Here is a 14,946-nt window from a genome sequence, read left to right as displayed (position 1 = left end):
GCAAAAATCAGAGGGAGATTGTGCACCTTGCATGTTAATCAGTTAAAAAGGATGTTGAAATTATTTTCACATTCACTTAGAGTAACATTCACCTAGGTTTTAGCACTATTATATGGATTAATACTATGGAAACCAAAAGCATAATCGCAAACTGTCAATTTGGCTAATAAAAATCTTGCCAGAGAGGTAGAGACAATCTCCTTATTGTAATTTACATAAGCAAAGTAAGAACCTTAAATCTTTTTCTCTGTCTTTCCTCTTGTTATTTTGCTACTAAGATTTATAGAATCATAGAATCATAGAATGTGGGGGGTTGAACAGACCTCTAGATACCATCAGGTCCAACGCCCCTGCCAATGCAGGATCACCTAGGACAGGACACACAGGAACACATCCAGATGGGTTTTGAAAGTCTCCAGAGAAGGAGAGTCCACAAGATCTCTGGGCAGCATGTTCCTCACCATAAAAAAGTTTCTCCTCATATTGAGATGGAACCTTCTGTGTTCCAGCTTGTATCCATTGTTCCTTGTCCAGTTACCAGACACCACCTTCATCTTGACACCCACCCCTCAGATATTTATGGATATTAATTAGATCCTCTCTCAGCCTTCTCTTCTCCAGACTAAACAGGTGTCTCAGTCTTTCCTCATAGGAGAGATGTTCAAGTCCTTCAATCATCCTCATAGCTTTCCATTGGACTCTCTTCAGTAGATCCCTTTCTTTCTTGAACTGGGGAGCCAAAAACTGAACACAGTATTCCAGTTGTGGTCTCACCATGGCAGAGTGGAGGGGTAAGAAAACCTTTCTAGACATGTTGGGCACACTGGATGCACCCCAGGAAACCATTTGCCCTCTTAGCCACAAGGGTACATTGCTGTCCCATGGATAACTTACTTTTCTCAAAACTGGTTTCCTCTGAAAAAATGTAGTAACTTCATCTATATACCTCTTACAGGTTTCCTTTCTTTATTCCAAGTTTTATCAGCTTGGACACAAAAGCACATGATCTTACTGGGACACTAGAAAGTGATACAGAGAAAGAATACATAGAGTGCGACCTGTCTATTTTTGTGACCTCAGTCAGCACATGAAGAGTGAGTGCTTGAAGCCACCTACAAGTAAGTAAAGTATAGAGTGGAAATAATGCAGCCTACTGTGTTAACTTGTAAATATTCCTGCATAGAAAACCATGAAAATAAGCTACATTAAAAGTTTATTAGAGAATTTTCTAAGCATTTTATGGCTTAGCAATAAAACCCCAGTGTTCACTTTACAGTGGCACTAAAGCACAGTGGTGAAATACGGTAGTGATGTATGATGTATGCTACTTACTGCATACTGCATACTGCAGTAAGTACACAAGTACACACTGCACAACCTGATCTTTTTGTACGTATTTTGAAGGTATGTACTGGTATTTACTTTATTTCAGAATACTGTGGAGAAGATGTATGCTAGTCGAGAGGATGTTGGATATGATTTTGGAGATGACTCAAAAGTTGGACGTAAACCAGTTAAGCCTAATCCAAACATTGATGGAGGATGGGCTTGGATGATTGTATTTTCCTCTTTCCTTGTGCACATACTTATCATGGGGTCCCAAATGGCCCTTGGAATACTCAACATAGAGTGGCTTGAAGAGTTTAATCAAGGTCGTGGCTTAACAGCATGGGTTAGCTCCCTCAGCATGGGCATTACACTTATTGTAGGTATGTTCCTGCATAATTTATTTGAAAACTATGTAGATTATCAGAGTATGTTTGCTACTCATCCCTCAAGTATTTTTTTAGTTTTTCCACTTTCTTGATAGAGCTGCCCAAGTTCTCCTGAGCTGCCTTTTTAAAGTCACCGGGATAAATTTTCAAGTTAGAGGGAGAAAGGAAACCACAGCAAAGATGACAGAGAAAACAGTGACTCCAGGAGACAGCATCAGTAGGAAGGGACTTCAAGGTCTCACTAAAATTAAGAAAACATATGATATGTTAAGTTTGTGGTCCTCCCTATATTCTATCTGGGAGAAGAGAATGTTGAATTTCAGGAGTTTATATCTCAGTTTGGCAGCTGAACTAAAATTTACTTTTTAAGTTGTGGTTGGTTCAATCCAAAAATATACCTGGAGGGATACATTTGTGTACATATGTATGTAAACACTTCTATATCCCTAACTGAAGATGGAAAAACTTGTGTTTGTCTAAAATATTCCATTGGAAATTAAATAAAATCTTTAATTTCTAGCTACCTCTTGAAAAAGGTACCACTTCTGGTGTCCCCATCATAAAAAGGACATAGAACTGTTGGAGTGAATCCAGAGGAGGGCCACAAAGGTGATCCAAGGGCTGGAGCACCTCTCCTATGAAAATAGGCTGAGGGAGCTGACGTTGTTCAGCCTGGAGAAGAAAAGTCCCCAGGGACAGACCTTATAGCTACCTTCCAATACTTGAAAGACACCTACAGGAAGGTTGGAGAGGGACTTTTCATGAGGGTGTCTAGCAACAGGTCTAGGGGGGCTTGTTTTAAGCTGAGGGAGCATAGGCTTAGACTGGATCTTAGGGAGAAGTTCTTCAATATGAGGGTGGTGAAACTCTGGGATAGGTTGCCCAGAGGGGTTGTGGATGCCCCCTCCCTGGAGGTGTTCAAGGCCAGGCTGGACGAGTCCTTGAGCAACCAGTCTAGTTGAGAGGCTTCACTGCCCATGGCAGGGAGATTGGAGTAGATGGTCTCTAGTGTCCCTAAGCTATTCTATTTTTCTATGAGCTATGATTCTTCCTCAGTTTGAACTGTCCTTTCTTTATGGGGGATCGTTGAGTTTAGGTCCTATGGGTATTTGCTAAGTATTTGTTCAGTTGGTTTAATTTTTCTTTCCGAATTGCATGAATAGTTTGATGTTAAGCAATTTCTTTAAAATATTAATAATCTTCATGTGAAAAATTGCTAAAAAGTGCAGAGAATTTAATAAATAAAGTAACATTTTTTTAATTTCTTTTTTTTTTTAAACAGGTCCTTTCATTGGTTTGTTCATTGGCATGTGTGGGTGCCGCAAGACAGCGATAATGGGAGGGATGTTGAATGCCCTAGGGTGGATACTGAGTGCCTATGCCTCAGGTGTGCACTACCTCTTCCTTACATTTGGAGTAACAGCCGGTAAGAGCTGTACTGACACTTGGAAATTCTTCCTATTGTTTTTGATTCCTTTGAAGGTGATCTGGATGAGGAAAGAGACTGTAAAGTTATTCCATCTTTTCTCTCACACTTTACAATCTGTTATGTTTACAGAAAACTTAATTATTTACTCAGTGGACTGGGCCCAGTGGCTTCTGTTGACATTTAAATCGGCCATGTGAAGATGGTTTCTCCCAACTGAATTTATTAGAGGATATTTTAAACTAGAATAATTATGTAACCCACACTCTAACAAGTGGAATATGATGATGTTGTGCCACTGTTAAATTACATATCTAACTAACTCCTCTCTTTGTCACAGGAAGAAACAGCAAATGTTTTCTACAGGAGTTGCTCCATGTTAATAAAATACCATGTTATGACAATTAAGTAATGCTTCAAAATCCATTTTAAAGGGTGTGGTGTGTTACTGCTGGTAGGCAGCTAAGCTTCACACAACTGCTCACTCACTCTTTTGGAGAGGGATGGGGAAAGAATCAGAAAGGTAGAAGTGAAATAAAAACAGTTTAATAGGTAAAACAAAAACTGCATGCAGAAGCACAGCAAAATAAGGAATTCTTTCACTACTTCTCATGGACAGGCAGATGTTCAGCTATTTCCAATAAAGAGGGGCTTCATCACATGTAACTATTACTTGGGAAGGCAAATACCACAACTCCCAATGTCCTCCCTTCCTCCTTCTTTCCCCCAGTTCTACTGATGAGCATGACATCATATGGTATGGTATGTCCCTTCGGTCAGTTGGGGTCACCTGTGTTCCCTCCCAGCTTCTTGTGCACACTCAGCACATTCACTGGCATAAGAAACAGAAAAAGGCTTGATACTAAAACATGCCTGTGCTATCAACAGTGCTTGGGTCACAAATCTACAACATGGCACTACATGAAATACTATAAATAAAATGAACTCTGTCCCAGCCTCAGGTAGAACAATGCATGGGGCCGTATTTCATACACAGTTTCTTATAAAAGACATTCAGATTACATCAACAGCCACTAATTAATAGCAACTAATTTTGCTGCCTTTTTGGCAATCAGAATCATTGAAAGAAGTAATATTTTGTTATTTTTATAGGAATTAGGTCTCCAGAATACCTTTTGACATATAAGAGCTCAATCAAAATATTAAAAGCATGCGTGTTTAGGCACCTTTCTTGAAATCAACAGATCCATAGTGCTTAAACGCTCAGTTTCTAGCAAAATATGGGCCCTTGTGAAAAAAAATTAGTTACTTTAAGAAAATTAGGTAGAAGACAGGTGAGAGTCCAATGGAGACCCACGCAGATGGTTAGGTGACTGGAGCAGATCTATGATGAGGAGAGGTTGAGAAGTCTGGGGCTCTTTAGCCTGGAAAGGAAAACTCTGAGGGAGGATCTTCTTAGTCCATGTAAATATCCAAAGGTGAGAGGTCATAAGGATGAGGCTGGGCTCTTTGCAGTGGTGCCCAATGAAATGAAAAGGGGCAATGGCTACAAACGAGACCACAGGAGATTCCACATAACCATAAGGGTAAGCTTCTTTACTTTGAGGGTGCCAGAGCTCTGGAGCAGGCTGCCCAGAGAGATTGTGGAGTCTTCTCTGGAGACTTTAAAAACCCATCTGGCCACATTCTTAGGCAACCTGATCTAGGTGATCCTGCTCTAGCAGGGTGATTGGGCTAATCAATCTCTGGAGGCCCTTTCCAACCCCTGCTGTGGGATTCTGTGGTTCTGTGAATCCAGTATTATCTACTTAAAGCACTACTCCATTTTATTCACTGTTCATTTCTGGAAAGAGATACTGTTAATAAATATGAAACAAAAATGTGAAAGTGATCCAAGTAAGAAATTAAAAATTTGGTCTTTAATTATTGTCTGAGTAACACAGAGCAATACAGCTGGCTTTGAAATATTACTCACTCCATGGATAACGTGGCCAGTTATGTTTGCAGATGAAGTGTGGCATCTATGTTATATGTTACAGAGAGAAGTGATGTGAAAAAAAAGAATTGTGCACAATACAATTAATAGCTTCAGTACCCTTCATTCCCTCAAATGACTCTTTCACAGAATGTCATAAAAATCTGCAGAATTTCTAGACATAAGTTTTTCTTCTAGCTTTGTGGATGGAAAAATTGGAAACTATCAAGGATCACTGTGTTGATTTGTTATACCACTATACCATAGATTTCTGTAATGTCATACATTCCTGAACAAAGAACAATAATTACAGGCAAGATTGTGCCCTTTTTGGAATGTCTGTTTCCATTTGTATTGAATATAATTAAGCAGACAGTAATCTACAGTTTTTTTCAACCCTTCTTGCTTTTCAGAAGGAGCATACACACAAGCGATCAGACAAAAAAGCAGAGACTGTACAGAGAATTTAAAGAAGGGTGAAAAACATTTTAAGACAAAATATGAAGCAAATTTTTACAAGAGGTGGAGAAGTGAGATATTGTTGCAGGAGTAATTCTGGCTGAAAAAATGGTGTATGCATGTGATGTTTCATCCCATTCCACATCCCTTTTCGCCTCACTTGCCATCCCCTCACCACCAACTCACTCTCCCCTCACTCATGGTCCCTTCTCCATCTCCCCACTTGCGGGCCCTGCATTCAGGATCTCACTGAGCCATCACCTCAAACCCTCTTCACTTACTCCCATCCCATTGCTGTTCACTTACCATGGCTGCTTCTGGCTTTGATCACTTCTGGGTGGCTCCTGTTCTCCACGTTGGTGACCTGCTGTGCCAGGTGCCCTCACACAGTGCATCCCTATGATCCTGCTGCCTCAGCTCCCAGTCCCAAAGTGCCTCTCCCGTCAGTGTGGTTCCCCTCTCTCAGCTCCTCACAGCCTTGTCCCCTAACCTGATTGACAGCTTCATTATAGATTAATGAGTTCTCCTCCCTGTGGGGACAGAGGAGTCTTGTCCCCCCTCACCCATCCTGGGGAGCCCCAGTGTGTGTGCCTGGAGCTCCTGGCAGCAGAGTCCCTGTGGGCTGGGGACCAGGGCAAGCCTGTGCCATGCCTGTGGAGAGGGGCAAGCAGGGCTGGCCCTGCCGCTGGGTTGAGCCTCGGATGAGAAAACTGTGAGGGAAAGGTGTGGGGAGGCCTGTGGCCCTGGGCTGCCCCGAGAAGGTAGCACACCTTTTGATGGGATTAGACTATGTTCTGCTGTGCAGCTCACAGAATCAAAAGACAAAGCAATTCAGGAAAAAAATTGTCCTTTCTAAGGATGCAGAGGGGAGTGCAGTAACTGAGGCTGTGCTGTCTGCTCGCAGTAGTGAAGGATAGGCTGGGCTGAGCAGGCAGGCAGAGAGATTTCCTTAGAGTTTCTGGATGGGTATAGGGAGGGAGACCTTTTGCAATACGAAAACCTAATCATGTATTTGCATAGCAAATACATATAGATACTTCCAACATGCAAAACGGTTCAGCTCTGACCACAGTACACTGCCATGATTATTAAGGCTTTGCTGGAATAATCCCCTTTTCTCTGGTTCAGCTATAGCTGGATCACACTGTAGCTGCATGTGGCTGCATTATCTACCATTTAGGAAAACTTTTAAGCCCAGAACAGTCTTCTAAATTACGATCACAGTGAATTTGGAAGCATATTCTGCATATACCTTTTCCTGTCCAAATCCTTACGGTTATGAATTTGCTGTGAGAAAAACTAGGCAACTGTTAACATCAGTGGTGTGTTTGCACAACCCTCAACACTTTCTGATTGAAAAAGGTACCATTAATAGGCTGGCTTACAACTAGAAGTGAGAGATTTTGTACAAAATTACAGATCTACCTTTTAAGAATATGCCTGTGCAGCTACTCTGTGGTCCTCCACTGGACTTTCCAAATTGAAACCTGGAAGCCACACAAGGCCTCACCACCAGGCTAAGCCCCCATACTCACTCTTGAAACTTATCTCATGGTCATTGTGTCTCCACAGTTATAAGGCAAGGACAAAAACTCTGCCTGCATCATCATTGCTGGTGAACTTAGGCAAGAGCAACAAGATGTGCCCCTTAAGCCATTTCTGGTTGCTAATACAATCACATGCAAGTATAACAAATGCAGATATTTCAAAACAGTGTTTGTTTATGTTTGTCCCCACATTAAGTGTCACTGTTTTATTGTGGGATGTTTGGGAGTTTGCAGCTGTGTCATGCTCAGCTGAGGTAAAAGATTTGTTTTCTATGTGTTTCAGTGTCTCCAGCAGTTTGCTAGTAGTACTGTATTCTCACTGGAATGAATAGTGCAAATTTTGGAAAATCCTACAGGACAGAAGTGAAATCTAAAATGAGAATTGAATATTTATTCTTGGTTTTACTACTCTTCTTGCAAAAGCACTTTTTATCTCTTTGTCAAAAAGTTCAGATTGATTTTGGCTTCTATTTTCATAGGCATTGGAAGTGGCATGGTTTATCTGCCTGCAGTGGTCATGGTGGGGCAGTATTTCCAGAAGAGAAAAGCACTTGCACAAGGACTCAGCACCACAGGAACTGGGTTTGGAGCTTTCTTAATGACTGCCTTAATGAAGTACCTCTGTATTGAATTTGGGTGGAGGAATGCTATGTTCATCCAGGGTGCCATCTCTTTGAATCTTTGTGTCTGCGGGGCACTTATGAGACCACTCTCTCCCAAAGACATTGTTAGTGAAAAACATGTTTTGAGAAGTAATAGTGAAGGTAATCATGCAAAAGCTTTGTCCCATTCTGCGGAGACTATAAAATCCAGCGGAGTCCTTAGCGAAGAACTGGAAAAAAAAGAAACAGCAAAGGAAGAAGTTCTTGACAGTGTCCAGCACATAGAGACTGGAAGTAAATCTCAAAGTGAGAGGAGTGTGTATGGACTGTGCATTCTTAAGACAGTGAGCCAAGTGATGGTTACAGTCAGGAAGGGCTTTGCCATATGGTACTCCAGCTACTTCGGAGCTTCATCACTGTTTACCAATAGAGTATTTGTGGCCTTTATAATTTGGGCTTTGTTTGCCTATAGCAGTTTTGTCATCCCCTTCATTCATCTTCCAGAAATAGTCAAGCAGTACAATCTACCTAGTCAGAATAATATATTTCCTTTGACATCCATTATAGCCATTGTTCATATTTTTGGTAAAGTGATCCTTGGAATAATCTCTGATCTCCCGTGCATCAGTACGTGGAATGTCTTCCTTATGGCTAATTTTACCCTGGTCACTTGCATTCTTACTTTGCCACTAATGCAAACATATGTTAGCTTGGCTGTGGTTTGTGCTCTGATTGGATTTTCTAGTGGCTATTTTTCACTAATGCCTGTTGTGACTGAAGATTTAGTTGGAACTAAACACCTTGCAAATGCCTATGGCATCATCATTTGTGCCAATGGAATATCTGCATTGTTTGGACCACCCTTTGCAGGTAAAAAGCTCAAATTGCTAACCAACAGTATAATAACCGTGTGACTTGTTATATTATGAAGCTTTCTTATGTGCTATCAGCATGTGTAATTAACAAAATTAGAGCTGCTCCAGAATGGGCATCCAGCTTTATATTGTACAAATCCACAGATCACCTCCACTGGATTCCTGTCCACTGTTCACACACTACAAATTACAATCCTTGCAAATAATCCCAAATCTATCACAATCTATCCTTTCAGTGGTATGTTTCCTTAAAATGTTATCACACACTTTTAAAATGAGAAAAGTTTAACCTGTTTTTATGTATTTTGTGTAGTATATTCACTACATATACTCATGCCTCTAGATGAACAAATGAATAGTTTTCAGGGAAGGCAGGGGTTATTACTACAGTATTGCTTCCAAGAACTCTCAAGTGTGTTTGGATGTCACCACTCTGAGCTGTCAAAGGATGTGTTGATTTAACTAACCTAGTTTTACCTTCCTTCAGCCAGAAATACCGACTCTGGGGACTGCACTGTTCATAATCTCTTTACTGCCATCCACAGCAGAAGGTAGAAGTGTATGTATGTTATCCATACAGTTACTTAGATTTAAACAAACATTCATAGATTTTTTCATAGAAAGAGGTGGAGAAGTACAGAAGAGATATAGGTGCTGATTGTCAGTACTATAGCCAGAGTACAGCTGTCATCTACAGAGATGGACATCAGAAGAATGCAGCAAGAAACCTTGTGAATAACGGCCACAGTCAGCCACGGATGGCATGAGGCTGAAGCTTTTAGCTGCACAAGCAACCCAGAAAAGTGAGAACACTCTCACCTTCTTTCCCCATCACCGAGTGAGCCAACATAATGTAGAAGAAAGCTCATTCAGTGCAGTGGTGGTTTAATTCTTTCAGCACCTCAGTCTGTGCTGAACATGTCTTTGGTCATCAGTAACAAAGCTTCTGATCTTGAGGTTACATTGCAATGCAATGAGGGAATTTTGCTATTTTGAGTTCTGAAACGTTTCTGAAGCAACTTTAATGTATTTTTGCAAAGGAATTAAGATAGGAACAAGAGTCATTGTAGTATGGAGTATTGACTTGAAAAGTCTTTTATTGTTATGTGACTCTTTGAGAAAGCTATTGGCAATGTGTTTGCTTGCAGAAGGCACAGCATTTGAGCTAGCCTGCAATATCAGGCATTTTACAAAGTCAGTAGCAGGACGGAAGAATTAATTTGGTTTGAATTCCGAAATGTCTCTTTTAAAGGCAGACCTGTGATAACTTGTTTGAAACTTGTACAGTTTTAGAGTGAAGATTGCTTGTCTTGTTTGGATGACACATAGCTGGAGTTCTATTTTAAGACCTCCATGATACTTAAATGAGGAGTTTTGGTGAATGAACAAGAGATTTTGTTAATACATTTCTAGTTGTAGCATCTAGAGGAGGAGACAGTCACCACCCTTTTTTCTCATAATATGTTTATGGGTTTGACTGAAATGTCTTGAGAGAAATGTGCAGTGCTTATCATGTTGTCAAGCTTTGTTACCAACATGTCTTGTCTTTGTTTTTCAGGTTGGATCTATGACATCACACATAAATATGATTTTTCTTTTTACATATCTGGCTTGCTATACATGGTGGGAATAATACTTTTACTTATACAACCTTGTATTCAAAAGAAACAAACAAGAGAAAAACCTGCAGAAGGAGCAGAAGTATAGAACAAATTCCAGAAGTCTTTTTACAGAATGTTTTGGTTTCATGTTTCTGTTGTATAACAGTATGAAGCTGTTTTTCTTATGGAACCAACCACATTGAGCTGTACTTAAGTGAAGAGCAAATGTGCTCCAAATTGCCAATAAATTATTAGAAATATGGTTTTAAATTGAGTTAAGATCTTTTACTTTAGAGCTAGCAAATACAATGATTAAAAGCACCCTGATAGTCTTTTTAAACTGGAATGATGCTAGGAGCTTTTACCCTTACTTCTCTTTTCAACACTATCCATTAGTGCAACTCCACTGACTGCAGTACAGTTACTCCTGATTTACACTAGTCTTACAAAAGAATTTGATCTGTATATGAATGATTTATATAAGTGTTTCCTACTGTGTATTCTGTCTAATAAAAGATAAGTTACTGACTATGAGGAAATGATGCTATTTATTACCTGGCCAGTCAATTACTGTTGAAATGCTAGTACAACTACTCAATTACTTGTATTAAAATTACTATTTCTGTGATGCAGAACTGAAGAAAAGTTCTTTTTTTTTTTTTTCTGAAATGACTCTCTACTTGAAGGATTTTTTTTTTATCAGCTGCAGAAGTCATCTTCAATATGCAGATGGCATTATAAATGTTGCAGCACTTCATGCACCTGAAGTAAAACAAACATAAAAGCAAAACCAGGCAATGTATGGACAATATTATTGTTTTTCACAAACTCAAAAAATGTTTCCAGAAATAGCCTGAAGTTTGTGGTTGCTTTACCTAGTTAGAAGTACTGCAGAACTTTGTAATATTGCCATTGACTCCTTCACTGGCTTGTTTGCCTAGTAAACAGCACTAAAGAAACTAAGTTGGGCAAAACTGGCCAAACATACTTTTATAAAGAACAGAACAACAAATTTAATAACAAAACCTATTGCATTAAACTATTGCATTATGAGCAGTTGTGTTGCTCCTTATAATCCACACCATGAACTGTCTGAATCATGTTTGTTTTCCCCAGAAAAATCAGATAATGCAGAGCATAGAAGAGCTATAGATCATTTGAAATATTCAAATTAATTTTCTTAAACTACACTAAGTGCCTGGTAATCAATGTAGAATGTTTTATGTAGTGGGACAGGACATACTTTTTTCAGCTTCGAGAGGTGAGCTATTAATTTTCCTATCAAATAAAATTCACTGTAGGTTTTTGTTCCTGCTAGCTTTATGAATCCATAACAAATCAAGTTCTTAATTTAATACTAATACGTGCTGTTGGAGTTCTTTAAAAATTGAATAATATCAATTATATTGAACAAAAATAGGAAATAGTTCAGTACAAAACACTACCATTGTACAGGCATTTTGGATGGTTAAGAAACTGTTCTGAACCACAACCTATATTGTTCTGTATTACAATTCACCAGCTTCTCAGTTTTGCACCTCTACAACAAGGATATGTTTTAAAATAGGTCACTGAGCCAAGCTAGAAAAGAAACCTGTAAGACATCCACCTGGTTCATTCATATAGGATAGTTATGTATGGCCTTTAATATGAATGAAGTAACAGTGAACTGCGACGTGGTATGAATACGCAGTTGGTAATTTCTTAAAATCAGCTTTTTTGTTGGAGAAAATGTTCATGTAAACTTAAAGATCATCTAGTTCCTGGTTTTTAATGTCATGTATTTAGAAAAATACAAGTCATTATTGGACTTTGCTTGCAATGGCTCCTGAAATTTATAACAACAATTAGATCTTCGCTTCTGTAAATCACAATAATCTGCACAGTGGCCAACGCAGAATTCCTCCGCTCTTGCATTGGGAACCTAGCTCCCTCTAGTGGGAATAGCTTCCTTGAGCTCACTGAAAGATTTCTTTTTGCACTTTAATTTTGCCTGTTTTGCTTATCTAAAGAACTAGTACAAAATAAACTCAAATACAGCACTTTGCTGAAAAGATATTTGGAAAACTCACAGAATGCTTGAAGGGTGGTGTCCACATGAGGACTTCTTTTTCACAGAATCATAGAATCATAGAAGGCTAGGGGTTGGAAAGACACTCCAGAGATCAAGTCCAACACCTTTGCCAAAGCAGGATCACCTAGAGCTGGTCACACAGGAATACATCCAGATTGGTCTCCAGAGAAGGACACTCCACAATATCTCTGGGCACTCTGGTCTGGTGCTCTGGCACCTTCACAGTAAAGAAGTTTCTCCTTGTGTTGAAGTGGAACTTTCTGAGGTCCGATTTATATCCATTGCCACTTGTTCTATCACAGGACACCATTGAAAAGAGATTGGCCCCTTCTTCTTGACACCCACCCTTCAAATACTTATAAACATTAATAAGATCTCTCAGTCTTCACTTTTCCAGACTAAAGAGCCTTTCCTCATAACACAATACTTGGTCTCTTTTGAGATGGAGCTTCTTTTACAATACTTAAAAATAGTACGTAATGAAAATCTAAAATGCTCTGAAATGCATACTGAAAGCATCTGAATATTCTGGAGAACAAGATTTGTGCTCAAAACTACACAGAGGAATGCTGTGGTTTAGGTAACAAATGGAGACACCTGCTTAGTTCAGCCTGTGAGGATACATTGCACAGGATGGAAGTACAGAGCCTTTCAGGTTCCACTTTTCAGTCATGAGTGCAGAAACTAATTTTTTTTTTCCTATTTGAAAATCTGAAAAGGCTATTCTATAATTCCATGCAAAACAGTATTCCAGACTATACCTAAATTAGTCTGGAAATGAAAACTCATAGTATTGGGATAAATATTTAGTTTCTTAAAAATACTGCTGAAACGAAAGCTTTCCTATTTGTGGTAAATTATTTCATTGTGTCAAAACCTTATCTTTATTATTATGCAATTTAATTATTTCTAGGATTTCCTTAAATTCCAGAATATCCAAGGCTTTGTGTTAAACTAATGAAAAGTTTACTGCCCTCCCACAGTCCCTCCTCCTACTTCACTCACACTTTGCAAATGACAGATGCATTACAAATATACAAAGAAACAATTTCCTGCCCTCCTTTCTACCCATTTTCTTCCTCTCTTTTCGTTGTTTCTATTCTGACATTCTCTACTGGTTGTTTCCCAGTCACTGTATCAACTGTTTTATCTTCAAAGTGAAATAAAGCCCTGAAGTCAGCAAGCTTATGCGCTTCTATGTGCCCTGCCTCTCTAAATTAATGACATGCTCTATTTTGCTATCTCACTATTTTCTCCTGTGCTTTCTTCACACCCTGATGTGTCTCAGAGCCCCAGGACACTTACTGGAACTGTTTGACAGAATGAATATTTGCCCCTTTTCCAGTCCCCAATAGGGCTTACACTAAAACAGGTTCAGAAAGTTAAAATAAAAGATAGGTTTCATATACTGTATCTGAATTTAATTATGTAATGTTTTGTAAATTATATTAAATATATTTTATATGTACATAAGCTACCTGTCCAATCAGCTGTTACATGCACCTGGTGGATCAACATGCAGTTTAGCATAGACTTACTACTAGATAATAAAGCACAAAACATGATAATGATGACAACTATTAGTACAGATTGCAGCAAACTTTGTAATCAGTCTGTTAATGAAAAAGCTAAACAATGCAAAAGTTTATTTAGCCACCCCAGCTCCAGACTTCTCCTTAGCTCTTTACTGACCATGGCAGCATGTTTCATATGATATAGTTGTTTGTTAAGATCTTGGGTTACGTTTGGTATCTGAACACAAGTACAATAGTGAATACTCAAACATCCACATACTCCTTTCACATGCATCAGCAAAGATTTAACATCACTCAGTTTTGTAGTGCCATCTTCCATATTGCTTGTAGCTGCATATGCAGTTCTTCCACACAAGACCAGAAAGAAGGGGTGAGAAGTTTGTTTTCTCCAAAGAGGACAAAGAGTCATTATTCTCAATGGCCTCCTACCAGATTGGTGGCCCAGGTGCCACCATTACTGACCCATGCAGTGTGTTCCATAGAGGGTATGCCAACTTCAGAACATTTTATATCACACTGGGTGTTATAATTGGTTAAATGAGACCAGGTATCATTAAGACACGTGGTATAATTACAATAGACACATCCTATCCTAATAGCCTGTGCTACTGGACTCATTCTCTGGATCTCCTTGTCAGTGGCATTGTCATGTGTACACTTTGGTATAGTTCTAGTTGTGATATTTTGCCATATTCAAACAGGAAGCATTAAAAATTACATATCAAATTCTCGTTCAAGGTACCATGTTGCTGGCTGCATAAAACGCCGATTACCCTTTTGTGGTGTTCCCCATATGTGGTAACTGGGATACTCCATGCCCAACAATGCCTGTAGCTTTTGTCTGCCATGTCACAGTTTAGGTCTCAAACACCATAAATCTAACAAGTTCTTACTGGAGAAAAAATAAAGACATGGACTAGAAATATCTAGTGTACACTCTAAGGCAGAATATAGAGGTAAAATATAATCATAGCCATCTGAGCAAGCCTATACTGCATGTCAGGGTGCAGGTAATAATTTTGATGAACAGGTTCTGAAAATGGGACCCATATGGGATGACTCATAACTATAAAGAATTTGTGGAGTATGACAAAGATTCGCCATCTGTCATGTGAAGTTGTCAGTTGCCTTTACCCATTCAGGACAAGCTGTCCTCTTCTATGGCCCACTGCAAGA

The 14,946-nt window shown here is 39.2% G+C and overlaps 1 protein-coding gene across 1 annotated transcript; it reads left to right on the top strand.

The window, feature by feature from the left end:
- Nucleotides 1-1,447: 1,447 nt before the first annotated feature.
- On the top strand, nucleotides 1,448-10,267 carry SLC16A14 (solute carrier family 16 member 14). Its single transcript, XM_054386247.1, has 4 exons — nucleotides 1,448-1,709; nucleotides 2,998-3,141; nucleotides 7,563-8,555; nucleotides 10,119-10,267. The coding sequence occupies exons 1-4, from the start codon at nucleotides 1,448-1,450 to the stop codon at nucleotides 10,265-10,267; spliced, it is 1,548 nt and encodes a 515-aa protein (XP_054242222.1).
- Nucleotides 10,268-14,946: the final 4,679 nt, after the last annotated feature.

The sequence above is a fragment of the Indicator indicator genome, chromosome 13, assembly GCF_027791375.1.
Source record: "Indicator indicator isolate 239-I01 chromosome 13, UM_Iind_1.1, whole genome shotgun sequence".
NCBI lineage: Eukaryota > Metazoa > Chordata > Aves > Piciformes > Indicatoridae > Indicator > Indicator indicator.
The sequence above is the reverse complement of the archived record's forward strand: the minus strand, read 5'-3'. Positions and strand labels throughout refer to the sequence as shown.